The sequence below is a fragment of the Tetrahymena thermophila genome (genome assembly GCF_000189635.1).
Source record: "Tetrahymena thermophila SB210 genomic scaffold scf_8254543, whole genome shotgun sequence".
In the NCBI taxonomy this organism is placed as follows: Eukaryota; Ciliophora; class Oligohymenophorea; order Hymenostomatida; family Tetrahymenidae; genus Tetrahymena; species Tetrahymena thermophila.
Window position 1 is genome coordinate 27,763 of NW_002476315.1, and position 25,143 is coordinate 52,905.

At 21.6% G+C, this 25,143-nt stretch overlaps 6 protein-coding genes across 6 annotated transcripts; 1 reads left to right on the plus strand and 5 right to left on the minus strand. All coding sequences in view use genetic code 6, as the record gives it.

The window, feature by feature from the left end:
- Positions 1-500: 500 nt before the first annotated feature.
- Positions 501-1,001, minus strand: TTHERM_00898170 (hypothetical protein; the record flags this gene model as incomplete). Its single annotated transcript, XM_001021762.1, has 1 exon — positions 501-1,001. One exon carries the CDS (start codon positions 999-1,001, stop codon positions 501-503), a length of 501 nt encoding a protein of 166 aa, XP_001021762.1.
- Positions 1,002-1,596: 595 nt separating this feature from the next.
- Positions 1,597-4,473, plus strand: TTHERM_00898180 (peptidase S45 penicillin amidase; the record flags this gene model as incomplete). Its single annotated transcript, XM_001021763.3, has 6 exons — positions 1,597-1,807; positions 1,872-2,356; positions 2,473-3,295; positions 3,352-3,589; positions 3,645-3,990; positions 4,051-4,473. The coding sequence occupies 6 exons, from the start codon at positions 1,597-1,599 to the stop codon at positions 4,471-4,473; spliced, it is 2,526 nt and encodes an 841-aa protein (XP_001021763.1).
- A 1,019-nt stretch (positions 4,474-5,492) lies between these two features.
- TTHERM_00898190 (hypothetical protein) lies at positions 5,493-8,623 on the minus strand (the record flags this gene model as incomplete). Its single annotated transcript, XM_001021764.2, has 4 exons — positions 5,493-7,031; positions 7,137-7,284; positions 8,141-8,198; positions 8,254-8,623. 4 exons carry the CDS (start codon positions 8,621-8,623, stop codon positions 5,493-5,495), a joined length of 2,115 nt encoding a protein of 704 aa, XP_001021764.2.
- Positions 8,624-10,175: 1,552 nt separating this feature from the next.
- On the minus strand, positions 10,176-19,384 carry TTHERM_000898192 (kinase domain protein, putative; the record flags this gene model as incomplete). Its single annotated transcript, XM_012799010.1, has 24 exons — positions 10,176-10,311; positions 10,565-10,654; positions 10,917-11,006; positions 11,259-11,348; positions 11,611-11,700; positions 11,957-12,046; positions 12,302-12,391; positions 12,808-12,897; positions 13,154-13,243; positions 13,463-13,552; positions 14,922-15,011; positions 15,288-15,377; positions 15,675-15,764; positions 16,052-16,141; positions 16,407-16,496; positions 16,775-16,864; positions 17,121-17,210; positions 17,484-17,573; positions 17,660-17,749; positions 18,028-18,117; positions 18,350-18,439; positions 18,699-18,788; positions 19,239-19,288; positions 19,346-19,384. 24 exons carry the CDS (start codon positions 19,382-19,384, stop codon positions 10,176-10,178), a joined length of 2,115 nt encoding a protein of 704 aa, XP_012654464.1.
- Positions 19,385-20,200: 816 nt separating this feature from the next.
- Positions 20,201-22,176, minus strand: TTHERM_00898220 (hypothetical protein; the record flags this gene model as incomplete). The annotated part of the gene is made up of 2 exons (XM_001021767.3): positions 21,978-22,176; positions 20,201-21,837 (listed from the first exon to the last, which is right to left on the minus strand). The coding sequence occupies exons 1-2, from the start codon at positions 22,084-22,086 to the stop codon at positions 20,201-20,203; spliced, it is 1,746 nt and encodes a 581-aa protein (XP_001021767.2). The 5' UTR covers positions 22,087-22,176.
- Positions 22,177-22,782: 606 nt separating this feature from the next.
- Positions 22,783-24,204, minus strand: TTHERM_00898240 (M20/M25/M40 family peptidase; the record flags this gene model as incomplete). Its single annotated transcript, XM_001021769.1, has 1 exon — positions 22,783-24,204. One exon carries the CDS (start codon positions 24,202-24,204, stop codon positions 22,783-22,785), a length of 1,422 nt encoding a protein of 473 aa, XP_001021769.1.
- Between the last annotated feature and the right edge of the window lie 939 nt (positions 24,205-25,143).

The window sequence follows — 25,143 nt, forward strand, 5'->3', positions numbered from 1 at the left end:
ACTTTAGTTTTTGAAAATTAAGAAATAATCAAAATATTTTATTCAATAGAAAAAATTATTTAATACTTATATTACAAAAGAGATTAGTTCTCTTCATATGCCTATCTTTCTTATATTTAACATTACTGAATATAATACACAGTAAAACAATATAAATGAAATATTTTATTATCAATTTAATTATTAAAAAAATCAACTAAACTTTTCATATTTTTTTTGTTAAATTCTTTTGTAAAAAATTTATATTGTTAAAAATACATATTTATTTATCTTTCAGCTATTCATAGATTTGTTTAAAAATATTAAATAAATTTACTTGATAATTTGGTAACAAGAATTCATTTTCATTCAATAAATTTTGTTTATATTTGACTAGATAGATTAGATTCATTTTTAGGTTAATTATTATTATATATATATATTTAGGTTTTTTAGAAATTTTTTTGTTGCTATTCTTTAGTGTTTCTATAATTTTCTTAAATGTGAATGTGATACATTTATCATCCAAGTTTATTGAGCTTTTTATTAATTCTAGCAAGTTACTCTTGAATCTCTTTCTTAAAAATAACAAAATCATTAGACAATTAGCCATAACAATTTTGTATTAATTGCTAATTTTCTAGTATCTTTAGCAATTTATTGTTATTTGCTTACCAATAATCTTGGGTTTATTTCTATTATTTGAGCATTTCTTCTTGCATTTTGAGATATTTATTATTATTTTCTTACTATTATTTTAGCATTTCTTCTTGCATTTTTAGATATTTATTATTATTTTCTTACTGTTATTTGAGCATTTCTTCTTGCATTTTGAGATATTTATTATTATTTTCTTACTATTATTTTAGCATTTCTCTATTCATTTGAATCAAATAATTTTCTAAAGAAGTAAATTTTTTCTCTTAGGTGTGATCACTATTAATATTTTCTAAACTTTGATTGATTTCATTACCTTTTTTCTATTTACAAATAATAAAAAGTTTTTATTTTTTACAAAGCATCTTTTTTGAATGTTATTTAATTTTTTTAATTCTAAAAAATAATAATTAAAAAATCAATGAAGAAAGAATATAATGCAACAAATTCTTTGATAATAAAAATTTAAAAAATTTCTAGTAAAAATTCATAAATTTTTTACTACTTTTTTTTTGGGGAGTAAAACTTAAGATGATATCAAATATTTTACTCAAATTATAGTTAAATTATTTAAGAATTTATATTTTTTTGTTTTAATGAAATAAATTTTGGTATTTTAGAAAAAATGTTTAAAAATATCATTTACAAATATAAATGATGTCATAAACTTTACATTTAATTTTTTTATGTTGTGCTATTAAAGATATTCATGATAAAATTGACGAAAAATATTTGCTTAACTATCTATCTTTGAATGGATACAGAAAATAAATCTCATGTTTACATTTTTATTTTCTTGTTGATTAAACTAAATAAAATCTTATGATTAGTTATTCAATAATCACAATTAATTGGGTACTATCTTCTTAAAATTGTTATTGATAAACAAATTAATTACAAATTTCACTAAAAGATTTATTCTAAAGATTTATTTATATATTAGAAAGTAAGTATTAAAGAATGGGATTATTTAAAAGATTAGGATAAATAATTTAGGTAACTATAGCTTTATTAGTAGTAGGCTTAGTATTGGCTACATATTTATGGATTCCTTCTTACTAAGGAAAGCTATATCATAGTAGAAATTATGGAGATATCAACATATATAGAGACGAATTTGCAATTCCTCATATTGTTTCAGAGAGTATCTAAAGCTCATTTTATGGATTAGGTAAGAAATACAAATATTCAAAAATAACAATTTAAATTATGATTTGGTTAATAATAAATAATAGGACATGTTCATTGCTAAGATAGGTTGTGGAATATGGATATGTATAGAAGAATAGCTAGCGGTAAAATGAGCGAACTCTTTGGTAATAGCACATTAGATACAGATATTATGATGAGAGAATTTGGATTTAGAAGAGCAGCTGAAAAAATGAGAGATAATTTGACTAAGGATATTTTAGAAACCATTCAAGCTTATGCAGATGGTGTTAATGATTGTGTTGATGCTATGAAAATTTTGCCTTTGGAATATTACATCACTGGAAATAAATTTGAAAAGTGGGATGTAGTAGATAGTTTGTCCTTTGTCAAGTTGCTTAATTTCTAACTTACTTCAGATTGGAGTTATGAACTAATAAGAGAAAAGCTCATCAAAATATTTGGAAAAAAAGTAGTCAAATTAATGATGGTAAACAGATATCTCTTTGATAATACAACAATTATGACTGACGAAGAATTAAAACTTATGGGTCTTTATTCTCCTTTTGATGTAATTAATATAAATATCATTTTTTATATTCTAATAAAAGAGAAATCTACTTATCCTCTTTAGATAAATCCAATCAATTTATTTTAATTATTTTTTATTTGCTTAAATATTTATAGCCCAAGATAGACTTAGAGGAAGATTAAGATGCTGGAAGCTCATTATCAGTTGAAAAACTAGAATTGATTATGAAGACTGGAATTGTTTAATTTTTGAGTGAAAATAAAGGCTCAAATGGATGGGCTATCCACGGAAATCACACAACAACAGGAAAACCCATTCTCGCTAATGATCCTCACTTGGATAACCAAATACCTGCAATTTGGGCTCAAGCAGTTTTACATTTTAAAACAAAATATGGTAAAGAATAAACTGTTTCTGGAGGGTCAATGCCTGGTATTGGAGCTATTCTTAGTGGTTAGACTAACTATTTTGCATGGGGTATGACAACTCTGTATACAGATTCAAGTGATTTGTATCAAGAAAAGTTAAATGATGAAGGAGATAAATATTTCCTAGATGATGAATGGCGTAAATTAAAGACTGTTAAGGAATAAATTAATATCAAAAGTGGTTAAGCCTATAATTTGACTGTAAAATTAACTCACAGAGGACCCATTCTCTAAAGGGATTCTATGAATGTTTCTTTTGCTTGGATAGGATATATTGACAATGATAAAACATGTGATGGTATTTTCAATTTCTACCATTTAGATAATTTTTAAGAATTGATAGATTCTCTTAATCTTATTGATGGACCAACTTAAGCTCTATCATTTGCTACAGTAGATAATCATATTGGATTCTTCGGCATGGGAAAGCACCCAATTAGATCAAACCCATATCAAGGTGCTTTCATTCAAGATGGAACTAAATCAAAGAATGATTGGATTAGATTCAACACTGTTTAAGAACAACCTCGCTCATATGATCCTCCTAAAGGTAAATTTAAATTAAATTAAAGCTAAAAGAAAAATAGAATTTTTTAAATATTTTAGGATATGTTGTTACTGCAAACAATAAATTTGCATCTGATAATACTTTAAATAATTTGTCTTTGTACGTAGCTTCTACAGCAAGAAGCAAAAGAATAACAGAAATAATTGAAGAATATATTAGAAACGGAACAAAAATATCTCCTGAGCATGTGATGAATATGTAGAGAGACGTCAAGGATAGTTATGCACAAAAAATACACAGACATTATTTGAATATCTATCATAAAAATAAGAGAGAGTAATTTTGATTGATTTTAAAATAGAATAAAAATTAAATTCAATGTTTTAATTAGTATTCTCACTCCTGACTAAATTTCTGAATGCGATAAAATGATGAAATTACTGGAAAAATGGGATTTCTATGCTGAAGAAAAATCAGTTGGAGCTTCAGTTTACTACGCAATCGACTATTTTTTAAGTAAAAAATTGCTACTTTCGTATTCAGAAGATATCCTAGTTAGATTAAAAGTTACAGTTCACTTCTTATTTGATCATTTTAGATTAAATTAGATTCAAAATTGGTCTGAAGGAAAAAATATAGACGAAGAATGGTGCAGAAATGCTAACTCTACTCTGAAAGGAAAAGATTGCATCTATAATTTTGTTGTATCTATAAATGAAGCCTATCTTTTCTTGAAGGTAATAAAAAAATTAATTCTAAAAATTTTTTAATTTATTGTTTGTTAAATTTGTTAAAAGGAAAAACTAGGAGAAAATATGAACAAATGGTATTATGGTGAGATTCACTAGCATCATTTTATCCATATTCCCTTTTCGAAGACTCCTCTGAAATCTCTTTTTGAAAGATCATATCAATCTAAAGGATCAAAATACACAGTTCATGTTAGTGCTCTCGATTTCTAAAATGATTCTTGGAAAGGTATTTGGGGAGGTAATTACAAGATGATTGCTTCTTTAGATAAAAGCTAAGATAGTTACTATATACTAGATACTGGTGTTTCTGGTAATCTTTTATCGTCTCACTATGACGATCAATAATAAATCTATAAACAAGGCAATTATCTAAAGTAAAATAGAAATCCTAAGACATATTCTTCATTTAAAAAGTTTAGTCTGATCTCATCTAAACTTACAAAATAAAAATCTTAAAAAGATTTATGATAAATAAAAAACTAAAACACTTCTAACTTAAACCTAATTAATTAATATTCTTGTATTTAATTTTTAATTATTTTTTTCATTAGTCTATTTATTTTTTAAGCTTTAACTAAAAATATCTTCTTAATTCTTACAAATAAAATGGATATCTTTTCGTTTATTTTATTTGATATTTTAAAATTTTATTTTTATAATTTTCTTCAATTATTTTATCCAAACAATTTAATTTTAATCATTCAAAAAAATATTTAAAATTAAAATCTTTTGTTTCTTAAATAATAAATATTTTAACTCTATCAAACAAACTAGATTTATAATATAAATCAAATATTTTTCATAAAAGAGTTAATCAATTATTATTTAAAAAAATTTGATAACTATCTCAAATATTATTTAAATAAAAATTGAATTAATTTAATTTAATAAAATTAAAAAAATATTGTAATTTTTCTGATAACTAATATTAATTACTATCACTGTAAATATCTACACTAATATCAGCTGATTTAAATAAAAAACAATTATCTTATTCATTACTCAAAATCAAATTAATCTGTAAAAGATTTAAATTATTTTTCTTTATTCTATCTTAATAATTGTTTTAATGGTTTGATAATTTAAAAAAAAAATATAAAAGGTTCTCTCTCTTAAAAATGTAGTTTAAATTTTTTATATTATTTTTTATAAGGTAAGAAATACAAATCACTCAAAAATTAAACAAGCAAACAAACAAACAAATAAACAAATAAACAGAAGTATAGTATTATTTATATTCTTCTAAAAATAAAATTAGATTAAAAAACAAGAAAATTTTATTGAAATGAAAATTTTTAATTTATTACAAGTTATAAATTATATTTAAATACAGAAAAATTTGACTTTTAAGAAGGTAAAAGTTGAAAATTAAATGTAAATATTTAATAAATTCTGATTAAAATTTTATATTTTAGTAAAACATATTTTATTTATAAATTTAGATTTGAAATTATTATTCACAAATTAATGTAAATATATTGAAATACTCAAAGTTTTTTTGAAGAGTTAACAAGTTGCTTTTGATTTACTTTTTAAACTTAGTAATTATCAAAATACATTTAAGTTCTGCTAAAGCTATTCTTTTTGCCACTTAAAGGGGAAGACTGTCTTGATTTCTTTATGTTAGTTTGTTAATATTATGACTCATGTTTTTTAATTTACTCTCCTATGTTATGCTATGATAAAGGAGCAAGCCACTATTTTTTCTAATGGTCTTGTATAGATGCATCATGAGAAGCGGATCTATAATGATTTTGTCTTGGAGAATATAGCAATTTTAGATTTTGCTGGCTGTTGTCATCTTAAAATAAAACTCCACTTGGAATTTTCTGCTTGTATTGCTTGTTTTTTAGAAGGCTTTAACCTGATTTTTGTTAAATTAATTCTTATTCTGAAGTTTAAGGTTTTTAAAAGGTTTTGGCTCCTTTTAAAGACAGCTTAGAATTTTATTTTCTGTTAGATTTTAAAGGCGAAGATAATCGAGAGCTCAAGTAACCTTTATTAATTTCTTAGCTTTCAGCTTGGCTAAATCTAGAGGTTAGTGTTGTCTTGAAATATTCTTAATTCTCGAAGTCTATTTTAATTTTTTTATGGAACTTTTTAATAGGCACAAAAGGAATGGTAATTTATTATTAATTGAGCAATTAAGCTTATTCTCTTCTCTGATTTTAAATGTTTTACAGAATCTAATTAGAATTAGAATGTACTTTTTCAACAAATCTCCAATAATTAGTCACGTACATAAACTTTTGTTAACTTTGTTTACTTCCATCAAAATTACTCTGTGAATATAAACTTGAGCTAGGAGTTTCTCTATTGCTAAGCTGTCTCTTTAGAGTGAATTTGTTCGATTTATCTAACTCAATCTTTTAAATTAAAGGAATTTTTAAACTAATTTGATTAAATTATTAGCTGCTATCTCCTTTGTTTTCTTCATTTGCGAATTTAGAGAATTAGCTGTTTCCTATTTTTTTCTCCCTTCCTGAATCAGCTGAAATAGATCTTTTTCGCTCTCTTATACTCTGCTAATGAGCAAGAGCTTCTAGAGCATGCTCTTCCTTTAAGGTTTCTAGCTTGTCGAATTGTTTCTCAGGAGTTTAATCATCTGAATACTTTTTATTAATTTTCGTAAGAGAAGTTTCAATGACTTCATCTTAAAATTGAGAAATAGAAGAAGACTTTGGATCTGCATCTTCTTTGTTTAGTTGTATACTGTTTTGGTGTCTCAGTCCATTAAAATTCACATTAAATTAGCTATTTATATTTGATAATGTTGGGATACAAACTTCAGTTTATTGTTTATTTGACATTTAAGAATTTGAAAACGAAGAATTTGATTGATCTTCTTTCTCTTATGGCTTTAAATTATCTTTTATTTAATTAGAAGAGTTTATTTATTAATCTATTGGTGTTTGCTCTCCTTCTTTTTTAGCCACTGTTTTCGATTAACTCCTTTAAAACTAACTCAATGGCTTGCTTCCATCACTAATGAGCATCATACTTTTCAGATTTTTTTTGCCATTTTTCTATATTTTTAGTGATATTTAATAGCATGAATAATTAAAAATATAAATAAGTTGACATAAAACATTTGTAAAAAAATAATTTTATTTTATTTATTAAATTAATACCTTATCTTCTAAAGGAGACTAGATTCCATTTACTGTCTTCCAAGAAGGAGTATTTACAATAGAATTCTATCTAGAATCATCTCTTCTTCTTGGGGTGTCTAATCCATGAGATTAGCCCCTTTAAGAAGGAGACTTTTCAATATTTAGTCTAATTTATTCAAACAAAATAATGAATACAATTTATCAGCCTAAAATTATTTTTAAACTTGTATTTGCGCTTTTAAATAGAAGAAAATAAATAGATTTATTTTATGTTAAAAAAACTTCAGTATTATTATTAGAACCAAAAAAAAAAGTTTATATTACTGACAACTATTAATAGAACTTCAGTAATTTATTTAGTTATTATTTAAATAATCAATTTTTAATTTGGTAAATTAAAAATAACCAGTGATTTTTAAAAAAACTTGATTATTGATGTTATTTTAAAACCTTCTTCTATAATAAAATTTATTAGTATCAATCACTCACTCTATTTAAATTAAAGTGGTTCTAAAAACCTTTTTTTGATGCACTGATTTAAAAAATCTATAAAAGTTTGTAAAAATCTAATAAAGAAGTTTGAAAACTTCTAAAAACATAAAGTAAATCTCATTTAAATTTATAAAAACTATTTTTAGGTTTAAAAAGTTTTAGTGAGATTAAAATATTTTTTTGTAAATTACAATTGACTAACTAAATTTGCCAATTTATTCGAAAAAAGATCTATTCTAATCTAGTTTTTTATATTTAGAGGTATGAATTGATATTAATTAGATAAATTTGTAATTTTTTAAAAAATTATCTTATGTGAATATATTTTAAACAGGTCTAAATTTTGAACTCACTTATTTAGATAGAATCATCTAAATTTTTCATATTACTCAAAAGAGTTTGAGCAAAAAAGCTCATTGAATTCCATACAAAATTTAATACTGAGGAAGTTTGTTTATTATAAAAGTATTTATGTATGTATTTCGCTTGTAAATATCTTATTTATATATTTTCTCCAAAAAAAGTCTTACTCGTTCAAATTGACATTTATGTTAAACTGAGATCCTCGATGCTTATTCAAAATTCTTGCTAAATTATTATTTTTTAATATAATTAATAACAGTTTGTTTTCTAAATAAATTACTTCTTTTCATCTTTGCTGTAAACCTTACTGACTTGAGGAAGGTTCCTGTGCTCATAGTTTATTTTTGGCATTAAGATGAAAAATTCATCTCTTCTTTTAGCTGCTATTCTATTTTTACATGCTATGAAATAGTCGAAATAGGGCACAATGCATCAACTTTTTAAACATAACTTGACTTATACAGGCCTTTACCACAGTCTGCGTAGCTTTTTCTTCTAAAAATTTATCTTTTTGCTCTTTTCAAGTCTTGCTATTCTACTTATCCATACATTTTAGATTATTCAGTATTCTAAGTAGTTTGTAGGGATTGGCGACGATTAACATATAGTTTTCCGCATTTATCTTCATTGAGAACCTTTGCAAAATACATAGCTATTTAGCAGTAAAAATAATTTGTTTGATGAAGCTTTTAATTCTGCTAAAATCCTATTTATCCTATTATGATTCTACTTACTTTTTTGGTAATTAATATTTATTTTCTCTTAATGTGTTTGCTCCTTCTATATTTTCTTTAGAGTTTTTGTATTCACAAATAAATTAAAGTTGTTATATTTAGATAAATATTAATTGGATTACAATTAATCTATCAATTAATTAATTTATAATTATATTCTTGTTGCGCTCCAAACACTTAGTTTCTAAAATTATATCCATTCTAATTAAACTAATATCATTACTTACATTAAACAAAAAGAACCTTATATAATTGAAAACTCTTCAAAACCTCAAAGATTTTAAGTATTTGTTCCTATCATTACATCAGAGCTATTCATTATTTTAAATGAAAAGTAATCCATCCATAAAATGTAAAATTGTTATTTTCTATTTTCATAAAAGTGGCTGTAATTTATCATTTATTTTAATATTATCCTTTGTTAAAATTATAATTTCTTTCTTACTATAAAGTGTATACAATATAAATAATACGGGTTTAAAATCTTGAATATACTCTTAATATAAATCAAAATTTACTCAGCTCAGTCATCTTGTAAGTTAATTTTTGTTAGTAAATAAATGATTAAAACTTAAGAAGTATAATAAATAAATAAATTAATTAGCGCAAATAAATATTTGTAAAGATCTTAACTTAGATTACATAATATATCTTATCTATCTATCAACCACATATTTTTAATCAAGTTAATTTTATGTTTAAAATAAATTAAGTATTTATTACAGTTAAATAAATTTTATTTGATCAATTATGATTTAAGTAAGGAATTTATTTATTTATTATACTATTTTGATATTTCAAAATGAAACTCTCAAAAATTAATTTTCTATTCATTTTATAAAATTTAATAAAAGTTACACTTTTTTATAATTAATTATGGTACTCAATTATACTAAAAATCAAAAAAGAAATTTTCATATTTATTTTTTATAAGTCCTTTTATTAACTTATAACAAAATAATATACAAATATATAAAAACAAGAATAAAATCTATCTCTATTTTAGGAATAAATAATCCTATTTCAAAATAGAGTTAAATGCCTTTTTAATTTTGGATAGGCAATCTATCTATACATACTAATGAATATTTATTTAATTAAAAGAAATTTAGACAAATTTTTAGCTTAAAAAAAAATTAGATTAAATTTTGAAAATGTATCTATATTTAGGTTAAAAAAAAAAATTTTCAAAATTTTATATAATAAAAAATATCATATTCAATTATTCAAATATTTAATATTTGTTTATTTTTTTTATGACACTTGTTTATCATCAGAAATATACTTAGAAGACAACTAATCTTTTTGATTTAAGACACTCGCTTTTTGCCTTGAATTTTTATTATAGATTCATTTAGTTATCACTTTTATTATAAATTTGTGTAAAGTTTAAATAAATATTATAATAAAAAACAAATCAAATAAAATCAAACAAATAAATTCAAAGTGTTTTTTTGTTTTGTTTTATTCATTTTAATAATTAAAACAATCCAAAACCAATAAACTGCTATTACCAAAGATTAAGTATCAAATATGAGAGATTAATACAATTTGCTAAAGCAGAACCTAAGCCTAAAGCACCTTCTTCATCAATTTAATTGTCACTTTTTAAATATTGAAGAAAAAAAAATATTTAAAAAGTTAATTAGAAGGAAAAAATGAAGAAAAAATATGAAATAATAACATTAATTAATAGTAAAAGTAAAATTTAAAAATAAAATGATGAGTTAAATTAACAAAAAAAGAACAAAAAAAAAGCAAGCACAATAGAAAGAAAAACTAAAAAGAACTTTTTTCTTTTAAATTAGTTTTTATAATTAAAAATATCACAATCCAAAACCAATAAACTGCTATTACTCAAGGCTAAGTGTCAAATATGAGAGATTAATGCAATTTGCAAAAGCAGAACCTAAACCTGATGCACCTTTAGCACCAATTTAATTGGAACTTTTTAAATATTGAAAAAAAAATATTTAATTAAATAGTGAATTAGAAGGAAAAAATGAAGAAAAAATATGAAAAAATAAGATTAATTAATTAATAATTAAAGCAAAAGTTGAAAATAAAATGATGAGTTAAATTAACAAAGAAAGAAGAAAAAAAAGCAAGAATCACAATAAAAAGAAAAAGAATAAAAAAGAGCTTAATTGTTTTAAATTAGTTTTTATAGTTAAAAATAGCACAACCCAAAACAATAAACTTCTATTACCTAAGTTTAAGTGTCAAATTTGAGAGATTAGTGTAATTTGCTAAAGCAGAACCTAAATCTGATGCACATTTATCATCAATTTAATTGCCACTTTTTAAATATTGAACAAAAAATAAATAATTAAATAGTTAATTAGAAGGAAAAAATGAAGAAAAAATATAAATGATAAAATTAATAAAAAAATCAAAAGTTGAAAAAAAATTGATGAGTTAAATTAACAAAGAAGGTAGAAAAAAAAGCAAGTAAGCACAATAAAAAGAAAAAGAAAAAAGAGCTTTATTGTTTTAAATTACTTTTTATTGTTAAAATTATGACAATCCAAAACCAATAAACTGCTATTACTCTAGGTTAAGTGTCAAATTTGAGAGATTAATGCAATTTGCTGAACCAGAACGTAAACCTAATGCACTTTTACTACCAATTTGATTGTAACTTTTTAAATATTGAAGAAAAAATAAATTATTAAATAGTTAATTAGAAGGAAAAAATGAAGAAAAAATATGAAATAATAAATAAGATTACTTAATTAAGAATAAAACAAAAGTTGAAAATAAAATGGTGAGTTAAATTAGCAAAGAAAGAAGAAAAAAAAGCAAGCATAATAAAAAGAAAACAAACAAAAAAGGCTTAATTATTTTAAATTAGCTATTATATTTAAAAATATCACAATCAAAAACAAATAAACTGCTATTACTTAAGATTAAGTGTCAAATTTGTTAGATTAATGCAATTTGCTATACCATAACCTAAATCTTATCCACCTTAATCACCAATTGTATTGACACTTTTTAAATATTGAAGAAAAAATAAATAATTAAATTGTAAATTAGAAGGAAAAAATGAAGAAATAATATGAAATAATAAAATTAATTAATTAATAAAAAAAGCAAAAGCTGAAAATAAAATGTTGTGTTAAATTAGCAAAGAAAGAAGAAAAAAAAGTAAGCAAGCTCAATAAAAAGAAAAAAAAGCTTTATTTGTTTTAAATTAGTTTTTATAATTAAAAGTATCACAATCCAAAATAAATAAACTGTTTTTACAAAAGGTAAAGTGTCAAATTTGAGAGGTTAATGCAATTTGCTATACCATAACCTAAGCCTGATGCCCCTTCATCACCAATTCTATTGAAACTTTTTAAATATTGAAGATGAAATATATAATTAAATAGTTAATTAGAAGGAAAAAATGAAGAAAAAATATTAATTAATAAGATTAATAAATTAATAATAAAAGCAAAAGTTTAAAATAAAATGATGAGTTAAATTAGCTAAAAAAGGAGAATAAAAAGCAATCAAGTACAATAATAAAAAAAAAGAGCTTTATTGTTTTAAATTACTTTTTAAAATTAAAATTATGACAATCCAAAACCAATAAATTGCTAATACTCAAGATCAAGTGTCAAATTTATGAGATTAATGCAATTTGCTATACCAGAACCTAAGCCTGATGCACCTTCATCACCAATTCTATTTTCACTTTTTAAATATTGAAGAAAAAATATATAATTAAATAGTTAATTGGAAGGAAAAAATGAAGAAAAAATACGAAATAATAATTATTATTATTAATACTTGACACAGAAAAATATAAGCTAAGCAAAAAAATTTTTTTATATATTTTTAATAGATTATTAATAAATTAATTAAAACTGAGTTTTACTTTTTTTGGGGGGGGGGGGGGAATTTTTTTTTTAATAAAGAATCTAAGAAATAATAAGATTAATTAATTAATAGTAAAAGAAAAATTTAAAAATATAATGATGAGTTAAATTAACAAAGAAAGAACAAAAAAAAGCGAGCACAATAAAAAGAAAAAGAAAAAAGCTTAATTGTTTTAAATTAGTTTTTATAATTAAAATTATGACAATCTAAAACCAATAAACTGCTATTACTCAAGGCTAAGTGTCAAATTTAAGAGATTAATGCAATTTGCTAAACCAGAGCCTAAACCTGATGCACCTTCATCACCAATTCTTTTGTCACTTTTTAAAAAATGAAGATAAAATATAAAATTAAATAGTAAATTAGAACGAAAAAATGAAGAAAAAATATGAAATAATATGATTAATTAATTAATAATAAAAGCAAAAGTTGAAAATAAAATGTTAAATTAAATTAACAAAGAAGGAATAAAAAAAAAAAGCATCAAGCACAATAAAAAGAAAAAAGGCTTAATTGTTTTAAATTAGTTTTTATAATAAAAAATAGCACAATCCAAAACTAATAAACTGCTATTACCTAAGTTTAAGTGTTAAATCTGAGAGATTAATGCAATTTACTAAACCAAAACCTAAGCCTGATGCATCTATTGCACTAATATAATTCTACCTTTTTAAATATTGAAGAAAAAATATATCATTAAATAGTTAATTAGAAGGAAAAAATTAAGAAAAAATATGAAATAATAAGATTAATTAATTAAAATGATGAGAGAGTTTAATTAGCAAAGTAAAGACAATATAAAGAAAAAGAAAAAAGAGCTTAATTATTTTAAATTAGTTTTTTTGTTAAAAATATCACAATCCAAAACAAATATACTATTTTTACCCAACATAAAGAGCCAAACTTGAGAGATTAATGCAATTTTTTAAAGCAAGACCTAACCGTGATGCACCCATTGCACCAATTTCATCTGAACTTTTTAAATATTGAAGAAAAAATATATAATTAAACAATGAATTATAAGAAAAAATGAAGAAAAAATATGAAATAATAAGATTAATTAATTAATAATAAAAGCAAAAGATGAAAATAAAATGATGAGGGAGTTAAATTAATAAATAAAAAAGAAAAAAAAAAAGCACAATTAAAAGAAAAGGAAAATAAATAAAAAGATCTTTAATGTTTTAAATTAATTTTTTTTATTAAAATTGTTACAATCCAAAATAAATGAACTGTTTTTATCAAGTATAAATAAATATTAATAACGAAAAATGAAAAAACAAAAAAAATAATAATTAATTAAAAATTGAAATGAAAATTAAGTAAAAATAGCTAAAAAATTTTTGTTTTAATAAAAATCAATGAATAATGATTAGAATTTCTATTAGAAAAAAATTTCTTTAAATAAATTGAAAGTTAAATACATAAAAAGTATTAATAAAATAAAAATAATATTTATAAAATAAATATACGTCAGATCAATATGGAGAATCTAATGAGATAAAAGTGAAGAGTTTAAAAACTTTTTTTATTAAAAGATATCAATTTAAAGGATATTAATAAAAAAATTAATAATTACTTCTTCTAATTTGTAATATTCTTAAATCTATTATATCATTTATTTTTTTTCAAAAATATTGAATAGAAATTTAAGGAATTTAATTAATTAATTATAAATGGATAAAAAGAACAAATAAAATATAATAATTAATTAATTATCAAATATTAATTTATAAATTTTCTTTTACGAAAATACCACATAAAAATTAATTTAGCATTAATTATTTAATCTTAATATTTTTATTTAAAAAATATATTTATTTATAGTAGGAATTAGAGATGGACAGCTATTCATATTTGAAAAAATTCTATTAATTAAGGGAAAATTATTAAAAATTATTATTCTTATTCATTTTTTTTACCCCACATTCTCTGACTCCAAATTAATCCGCGCTTTCATGCTATATTAAATTATATTATATTATATTATTCAAATATTTTTAAACTTATTCATCCTTTTTCACGAGACAGACGTTTATAATAATCAGAAATTTATTATAAACAAAATTAATCTTTTTAATTTGAGAAACTTACTTTTTACTTTCAATTATTATGATTCGTTGATTATATTTGCACTTTTAACATAAATTAATGTGAATTACTAAAAAATTAAATAGACTAAAATAAAAAAATAAAATATTATCTTTTAAATGAATAAATAAAAATAAAAATAAATCAAATAAAAAGCTAATAAATAAATTAAAAGAATAAGTTAGTAAAATTGTTTTAAATTCATTTTTATATTCAAAAACATCATAATCCAAAACAAATAAACTATTTTTACTCTAGACTAAGTACCAAATTTGAGAGATTAGTGCAGTTTGATAAAAGAGAACCTAATCCTGATGCACCAATTGCGCTAATATAATTAGACCTTTTAAAATATTTACGAAAAAATATATTGCTAATTAGTTAGTAATAGTAAATAATGAAGAAAAAATATTAAATAATAAGAAATAAATTTATTAATAATAAAACTAAAGTTAAAAATTAGTTAAATTAACAAAGAAATAAAATAAAAAATTCAAGAAAAATAATCAAATAAATAGCTTATCAATAAATAAATTAAAAGAGTTAGTTATATTATATGTTTTAAATTCATTTTTATTTTCAAAAATATCACAATTCAAAACAAATAAACTGTTTTTACTCAAGAACAAGACTTAAATTTGTGAGATTAGTGCAGTTTGCTAAACCAGAACCTAAGCCTTATGTACCTTCATCACGAATTTAATTAGATCTTTTTAAACATCGAAGAAAAAATAAATAATTAGCTAGAAGGAAAAAATGAAGAAAAATAAATATGAAATAATAAGAAATGAATTAAATAAATAATAATAAAATTAAAATTTTAAACTTATAAATAAGTTAAATTAATAAGAAAAAAAGAAAAAAATACAAGCAGAATTTTAAAAAAAACAAAAATAAATCAAATAAAAAGCTAATAAAAAAATAAATTAAAAGAGTTTGTTTTATTGTTTTGAATTTATTTTTAAATTCAATAATATCAAAATCACAATAAATAAACTATTTTTACCCAAGATAAAGTGTCAAATTTGAGAGATTAGTGCAATTTGCAAGAGCAGAACCTAAGCCTGATGCACCAATTGCACCAATTTAATTCAACCTTTTTAAAATATTTAGAAAAAATATAAAGGAAAAAATGAAGAAAAAATATGAAATAATTAGAAATTAATTAATTAATAATAAATGAAAATATTGAAAATAAAAAAATGAGTTAAATTAACAAAGAAAGAAAACAAAAACATAAGCAAAATCAAAAAAACAAAATAAATCAAATAAAGCTAATAAATTAAAAAGCAAATTTATATTTTTATATTAATTTTTACATTAAAAATATCACAATCTAAAATAAATAAATAGATAAATAAATAAATAAATAAATGTATTTACCTAAGATCAAGTGTCAAATTTGAGAGATTAGTGCAATTTACTAAAGCAGAGACTAAGCCGAATGCACCTTGATCACCAATAGAATTTAATCTTTTTAAATATTGTAGAGAAAATATAAAGTTCATTCGTTTAAGGAAATAATGAAGAGAAAACATTAAATCTTAGTAATTTAATAAATTTAAAATAAATAAAAAATTTGAAAATGAAATAATGAATTAAATAAACAAAAAAATACAAACTAAATAAAAAATAGAAAAATAAATCAAAGAAATATTTAATAAATAAATGAAGAGAGTTTATTTTTTTGTTTTAAATTCAAAAATATTACAATCCAAAACAAATAGACTGTTTTTACCTAAGATAAAGCTCGAAATTTGAGAGATTAATGTAGTTTGTTAAAGTAGAACCTAATTCTGATGCTCCAACTCCACCAATTTAATTTAAACTTTTTAAATGTTGAAGAAAAATATAGTTAGCCAATCATTTTGCTTGCTAGTTAGAAGGTAAAAATGAAGAAAATAAAAAGATAAATAAAAATGGTTAGTTATAAATGAAAAGTTAAAAATTAATTAGAAAATAAATGAGTAAATTAACAAACAAAGAAAAAAAGCTCAAACATAATAAAAAAAAGAATAATAAGTAAAGTAAAATAAAAATCTATTTTTTTTAAGTTCATTTTTATATTAAAAAATATCATAATCCAAAACAAATAAACTTTTTTACCGAAGATCAAGTATCAAATTTGAAAGATTAGTGCAGTTTGCTAAGGCATAACCTAAGCCAGATGTACCTTCATCACCAATTTAATTTTACCTTTTTAAATATTGAATAAAAAGGATTTAATTAGTTAGTTTGAAATGAAAGAAAAAATATGAAATAATAAGAAATTAATTAATTAATATTAAAGTAAAATAAATTTAAAAATTTTAAATTAGTTAAATTAAGAAAGAAAAAAAATAAAAGTAGAGTAAAAAAAAGAAAAATAAATCAAATAAAGAACTAATAAATAAATAAATTAAAAGAGTTTTTTTGTTTAAATTCATTTTCAAAACAAATTAATTGTTTTTACGCAAGATAAAGCGTCAAATTTGACAGATTAGTGCAGCTTGCTAAAGAAGAACCTAAGTCTGTCACACCAATTGCACCAATGTAATTAGACCTTTTAAAATATTTAAGTAAAATTATACAGACAATTAGTTAATTAGAATTAAAAAATGAAGAAGATAATATTAAATGATATTACTAATAATAGAAAAAGTTGAAAATAAGAAAATTAGTTAAATTAACGAAGAAAGAAAAGAAACACATATAAAATATAAAAACAAATCAAATAAAGAGCTCATAAATAAATTATAGGAGTTAGTAATATTGTTTTAAATTCTTTTTTATTAAAAATATAAAAATCCAAAATAAATAAACTGTTTATTTTTACTGAAAATTAAGTGTCAAATTTGAGAGATTAGCGCAATTTGCTAAACTAGACCCTAAGCCTTACATACCTTTGTCACCAATTTAATTTACTCTTTTTAAATATTGAAAAAAAAAATTGTTTTAAATTCATTTTTATTTTCAATAAAATCAAAATCAAAACAAATAAACATATTTTACCTAAGATCTAGTGTCAAATTTGAGAGATAAGTACAGTTTGCTAAACCAGAACCTAAGCCTGATGCACCTTCGTCGCCAATTTAATTACACCTTTTTATTTTTGATGAATAAAGATATAGTTAATTTGAAGAAAAAAAGAAGAAAAAATATGAAATAAAGGAATTCATTAATTAATTAGACAGATGATAAAAATAAAAAAATGATTTAAATTAACAAAGAATGAAAAAAAAATACAAGTAGAATAAAAATAGGAAAAATAAATCAAATAAAAAGCTAATAAATAAATTAAAAGGGTTAGTTTTATTATTTTAAATTCATTATTATATTAAGAAATATTTCACAATTTAAAACAAATAAACTGTTTTTACATAAGATTTAGTGTGAAATTTGAGAGATTAGTACAGCTTGCTAAAGCAGAACCTAAGCAATATGCTCCTCTTACACCAATTTAATTAGACCTTTTTAAATATTAGAAAGAAAAAAAATATTTAATTAGTTGGTTTGAGGTAAAAATTTAGAAAAAATTAAATAATTAATAATAAAAGCAAAAGAAAGCTCAAAATTTTAAAATGAGTAAAATTAACAAGGAATGAAAAAAAACACAAGCAAAATAATAAAAACAAATAAATAAATTTAAAGAGTTTTATTTTTTTTAAACTCATTTTTAAATTAAAAAATATAACTTTTTACGCAAGATCAAGGCTTAAATTTGAGAGATTAGTGCAGTATGCTAAAGCAAAACTTAAGCATGATGCACCTTCATCATCAATTAAATTAGACCTTTTTTAATATTGAAGAAAAAGTATAGTTAGTTAGTTAGTTAAAAGGAAAAAATCAAGAAAAAATAAATATGAAATATTAACAAATGAGTTAATTAATAATAAAAGTAAAATTTGAAATCAAAAAAATGAGCTAAATTAACAAAGAAAAAAAAAAGCAAAATAAAAAAGAAAGAAAAATAAATCAAATAAAATTCTATTGTTTTAAATTCATTTTTATATTAAAAAATATCAATATCCAAAACAAAAAAACATTTTACTGTAGATCAAGTGTCAAATTTGAGAGATTAGTGCATTTTCCCAAACCAGAACAAAAACCTGATACACCTATTGCTCGAATTTAATTTAAACTATTTAAAAATTGAAGAAAAAATATATTGTTTGTTAATAAGTGTTATTCAGAATTAAAAAATAAATTAAAAATATAAAATAATAAAAAATGAATTAATAAATCAATCAATCATAATTAAAGCAAAAGTTGAAAATGAAAAAATAAGTTTAATGAACAAAGAAAGAAAGAAAAAAACACAAACAGAAAAAACAAAAAATGAAATAAGTACTATTAGTTTTCCATTTTTAAATAATGAAGAAAAAATAAAAAGTATGAAAAAATGAAAAAAAAATATCAAATAATAAAAAATAAATAAATAATTAATTAATTAATAATCAAAATAAAAATTAAATTAAAACAATTTTAAAAAATATTTCAATAAATAAAAATGAATGAAAACTATGAAAATTTCTATTAAAAAAATTAAATTGTAAATAGCTTGAAAATGAAATATAATAAAAGAATATACTTCAGAGAAATATGGAGAACCTAGTGAGATTAAAGTGAAGAGTTTAAAAACTTTTTTTATTAATAAAATTTAATTTAAATAATATCAATAAAAAAATAAATAATTACTTCTTTTAAATTGCTAAAATATTTTTTCTATTATATCATTTATTTTTTTATAATTTTTCAAAGATGTTTATTGAATAACAATTTGAGCAAATAAATTATTATAATTATCAAATATAAATTAAAAAATCTGCTTTTAGAAAGAAATAGCATTAATATATTTTTAAAATGTAAGTTTATCAAAATTATGTAAAAAATATTATTCACAAAATAATTAATGAATGAATGAATACATCAATTTTTATAAATTTTTAATTTATAAGTTTATTTATTTTTTATTTTCACAAAGTTTTATTGAAAAATATTTCTTTTTCAATCAAAAAATTTTTACTTTCAAATATATTTAAATTTTATCTTTTTACCAAGCTATTTAACAAATAAGTTATTATTGTGGATTTTATTAGAAATCACACAAATAAATTACAATAATTATCAAATATAAATTTATAAATTTACTTTTAGAAAGAAATCGCATTAATATATTTTTTAAAATGTAAGTTTATCAAAATTATGCAAACAATATTCTTCACAAAATAATGAATGAATGAATACATCAATTTTATAAATTTTTAATTTATAAGTTTATTTATTGCTTATTTCCACAAACAAAAATTTATTGAAAAGTATTTATTTTTCAATCGAAATTTTACTTCAAATATATTTAAATTTTTATCTTTTTATCAAGCTATTTAGCAAGTATTTTATTTTTGTGGATTTTATTAGAAATCACACAAATTAATTACAATAATTATTTTACCCAAATATACATACATACATTCATGAATTTAAATTATTTTAATTAATTGATATTATTTTTTTAGTATTTAATAATTTAAATATTTTTGCTGATTAATTATTTCAAAATTTAGAATCTTAAATGCTTTTCCACTTCTTCATAATATTACCCTTTAATATTTTACTTACTTTTGTTAATAAGTAAGCATTTCCTTCTTCGAGGTTAGCTCTGTGTTCAAAGAAATCATCAGTTAAAGTTCCTTTTTCAATCATTTCTTACATTTTTTTTTTAGCCATAAAATTAGGCGAGAGCAGAGAGAATTCTTTGCTTTCTTCTGAATAATATTTTTAACCTTGACTCAAAAGTGAAGGTTTTTATTTAAATTCCTCTTCAGCCTTTTATCTGTGTTCTAATAAGAATTTAATTACATATCTTTTTACTTCCTCTTCATCATCTTTCTTCCTGATATCACGATAAAGCATTTCTCCTTTTGCAGTCTTAAACTCTATATCTATAGGTATATCAATTTCAACCTCTGTTTATTAATTTTTTTTAACAGAATCCTAACTCAATCTTTCGAAAACACCAGGAACTGGACGAGCTTTGAAAGTTTTGAATTATTTTTAGTATTCTTATTGTATATTCTTTTTATAAGTATTGTTGTTTTAGATTATAGGATTTTTCAGCTTAGAGCTTCTATTTTCTAGATCTCGTTAATTTGGTGAAGGGCTATACTAGTTTGGAGGAGTTTAAAATCTAATATTTTTTTGATTCTTTTGATTTTATTAATTTGTCTATGCATTTTACATTCCCATCACAGAAACGTTGTTTTGATTCTGACTCGCATTGGGGTTTTGTAATTGAATTAATTTTGTAGCTGATTAGGTCTAAGGATTTGCTAAATTTTATTAATTTAATAGAAAACTTCTTTGTTGCTTTAGCTTTCTTTCTTGGTTGTCTCCCTACTATTAGAGTTAGCCGCCTTGCTAATTAGCATTTAAATTAGCTTGTTGAATAAAAGCAACAGAATTTCTTTTTTCAGGAGATTTATCAGATTAAAATGCATTATTTAGATTTGTATTTGAATTAAAATTTGATGTAGAATTTATGTTATTTGAAGGGTTATTTTAATTTTATGTTTGGTTTTGATTATTATTGATTTATCTAACTCTAGCTTCTTCTTTTTGCATACGAGAATCGAATTGATTCTTTTTAAGCTTAGAATAATATTTAACATCACCCTATTCTTTTCTAAGTTTAGCCTCTATAGTTTCATGTATTCTATTTTAAATTTTAGCCTTCCTCTCTTCTTCTTTTTTAATTTATTTCAAAAGTGTGTCTTTATTTTATAAAATAATTTCAATAACATCAGGTTTCTCTATCTTCTTTCTGAATAAATTTAATCTCTAAGAAAAGTTCTCTATCGAAGGCATTGTTCCAGTTTTCTTACTTTCTTGCATTATATTATTAGCGATTGTTTCCCACATGTTATTTCTGTAAGTTTTTTTATCGCTATTCAAATTAACATCATTAGTATTTCCCATAACTACTGCTGTTTGAGGTCTTGCATTATACATAGTATTATAACCCGTGCTGGAATATCCACCTCCCATTTGATCATTTTTTACCTACGCTACAGGAGTTTCTGCTTATGCATTAATAATATCTTTGCTAAATTTTATATCGTCCTACAATTCAGGGTGAGTGAGAAGAAATCTCACCATTTGCTCTTTGAATAGATTTATATTCTTTTGTTCCTCTTTTTATAAATAATTGTAATAATTTATATTTAAATTGAAACTTTCATATTTTATTTTCTCAATTCATTCATTTTATTAATTAGAATCAATCAAACATTCTTTTGGAGGGAAAAATAATCTAAATGATAATTTTGCTTACTGTTAATGCCTTAGTTATCTTCCTTTTCGTCAAACGAGCTCTCATAAGAGAGGTCTGATCCCTCAGTATCATCTGAATCAAATTTAATTGGGTTTTATACCTTTTTCATTAATTCTAGTAATTATTTATTGACTGATTGTATTATTAAACAACAATTAAGTTTGTTTTACTATTTGATTAACCACTAATTAACTAATTAATTAATCAATCAATAAATCAATTATTTATATATTAAAATTTATAAAAATAATTAAATTATGTTTTAGATATTCATTATTAACTCAAAAATATGTTTTGTAAACGTTAAAAAATAACTTATTAATTTTTAAAACATAAAAGGAAAAGTATTGCTTGGATATACTTTGTATATTCAATCATTAAGAAGGAATATTTTTAATCAATTATTTTCTCATTAATTTCCAAATTTGATTGTTAAATAATTAATAAATATTTTCTTTTAAAATATTAAACATATTTATAATATATTTTTAAATATAAATTTAATATAAATTTAAAATTTAATATCTGAAATTAATTACAAATTTTAAAATAAATATAGCAAATCCAGTAATTAAATTACTTATTTTCTACATCCATAAGAATTTAATACCTGGAAGTACAATATGTAAAAAATAAATATATTTTTATATATTGAACATATAAGGCTTTATTTACTTTTAATTAATTATTTTATTGATAACTTTTAAGTAAAAATTTTCTTTTTATTGTGCTAGGTTATGTAAAAAATATTGTTTGATGATACCAAATGTAGCTAAATTACAATAATTATATTTATTCATTTTTTTCAGTTTTTAAAATGATTGTGCAGGTCAGACAAGATAGAAGCTATAGAACAAATTATTTTTTTAGTGAAAGGAATGTGTAGAAATTCGTTTGGTCCATGAGCATTACAACCTGGTCCACCAACTCCTGTGACTACAAATTAGGCTTTTGGGAATAATTTAGTCAAAATTCCCATTAGAGGGATAGTTCCTCCACCGCTCATGTACAAAGCATCTTATTTGTAATAATCTAAACTGGCTTTTTAAATACTTTTTTATAAATAAGAATCTATTGGAGGGCAATTCCAGCCAGGCATTCCAGTGATATTTAGAATAGTTACTTATGCATTATAAGGAACATTTTCTGTAAAGAGCTTCATAAATCTTTATTTTGCATCTTTAACGTTTAAAGTAGGTGGAAGCCTAATTGAAAGCTTTAAAGTAGTTTCTGGCCTTAAAACGTTCCCTGCATTCTATGTTTGTGGAAATCCATCAGCTCCAACAGTACATAAAGTGGCTTTCCAAGTATTATTAATATAAGCTTAAAAGACATTATTTGTAGTAAATTACATTTGATTAGTTAATGGAAATCTTTAAATCAACTTGATACCTATTTTTTCTGTTAAATTAGTTGCTTCCAAGTATCTGTCAGCAGGAACAACTACTTAAAATCCTTCATCAACTTCTCCTGTTTCCTCATTTTCAATTCTATTAATAAGCTATCTTAATACTCTAAAACTGCAAGGAACAATACCGCTAGCATCTCCACTGTGAACTCCTTCATTTAAAATTTTAACATTAACAGTTACTTGCAAGCATCCTCTTAAAGAACTAGTAACCCAAAATTGATCATAATTAAGAGTCCCTGAATCTAAACAAAAAACTAATGAAGGTTCTCCAATTCTGCCATTTAGTTTTTCTAAATATTAAGTTAAATGAAGGGATCCTGACTCTTCGTCTCCTTCTATTAATATAACGCATCTTGGGATAGGTATTTTTTGCTCTTAACAAATCTTAATAGAAGAGACAGCTCCAAAAATGCTATAGCCATCATCTACACTTCCTCTTCCATAAAGTTTGTCATCAATAACTACTGGTTTGTTAAACGCTAAACCGTCACTCCATCCAGTAAATGGAGGTTGCTTATCAAAATGACCATAAAAAAGAACAGTTTTAGTATCTGAAATTGTACCTTCTACTTCAATAAGTATAATAGGAGATTTATCTTCGTCTTTAATAATTTCATATTTTGCTCCTTCTAAATTTTATGCTTTTGCCCATTCTAAAAGTAAATTAGCTGCCTGATCCTGTAGTCCGTTTGAGTTCCACTCAGGATCAAATGCCCTGCTTTAATTAGGTATCCTAATAAAATCTTCTAGAGTAGGTAATATGCTTTTAGTCCAATGTTATTCTACCCAATCAATAGTCTTCTATGTATCTACCATTTATATTAATTTGTAAATCTATTTTCTATGATTTGAATAGATTATAATAAATTTTCTAATAATATCTTACAATAAAAATTATAATTCAAAATAGTTATCATAAATTTTTGATATAATTAAAAATCTTTAATATCAATTTAATAATCTGATTCTTTTTCTTCAATCAACAAATCATAATCATCAATTAAAATCTGATCAAATTAAAAATTATAAAAATGGTTTAGGTTAGCCAGCCACACAATTTCTAAATATAACAACTAACTAACTAACATACATAATACCTTAATTAAAAAAAGTAAAAATATTTTTTTATAGTTCAAAATTTAATAAATTTATGAGTAATTTTTTTAATCTTTTGCTATTATTACATTTAATAAAATTATAGAATTGGAAATTATTTTTATAAATTTTAATAGAATAGCAATTAATTAATAATAGATTTTGAATCGAAATAATATTCAGTGCTAAAATATGTAATTTTTATCATTCAAACTATCTCTTTTAAAAATTATTCTTAAATATTAAAATTAAAAAAAGCAAATAATTAAAAAATATCAACTCATATTTGAATATTTGAGGAATTTAACTGGTTTAATTGTTTTCATATAGAATATGATTTAAAGTATTTGTTTTTTTAGAAATTGTTAACAATCAACAAATATTAAAAGTGAAAATAATTAAATTTCATTATAAATATAAAATGTTATTTAAGTTTAAGCTTATATCATATTCTATGATTAAATGAATAATCTTTAATTTCAAAATATTTGTTTGAACACAATAAACAATTTATAAAATAGCAAATTCACATTTTATGGAATGAATTTAAAATTATTTTCATTTAACAAATAAGCAATTTCAGCATAAAGAATTTTCTAAAATATTTTTATGCATTTCAAAGATAATTTCTTGGTTTAAAATATAAAATTTTTGTATCAT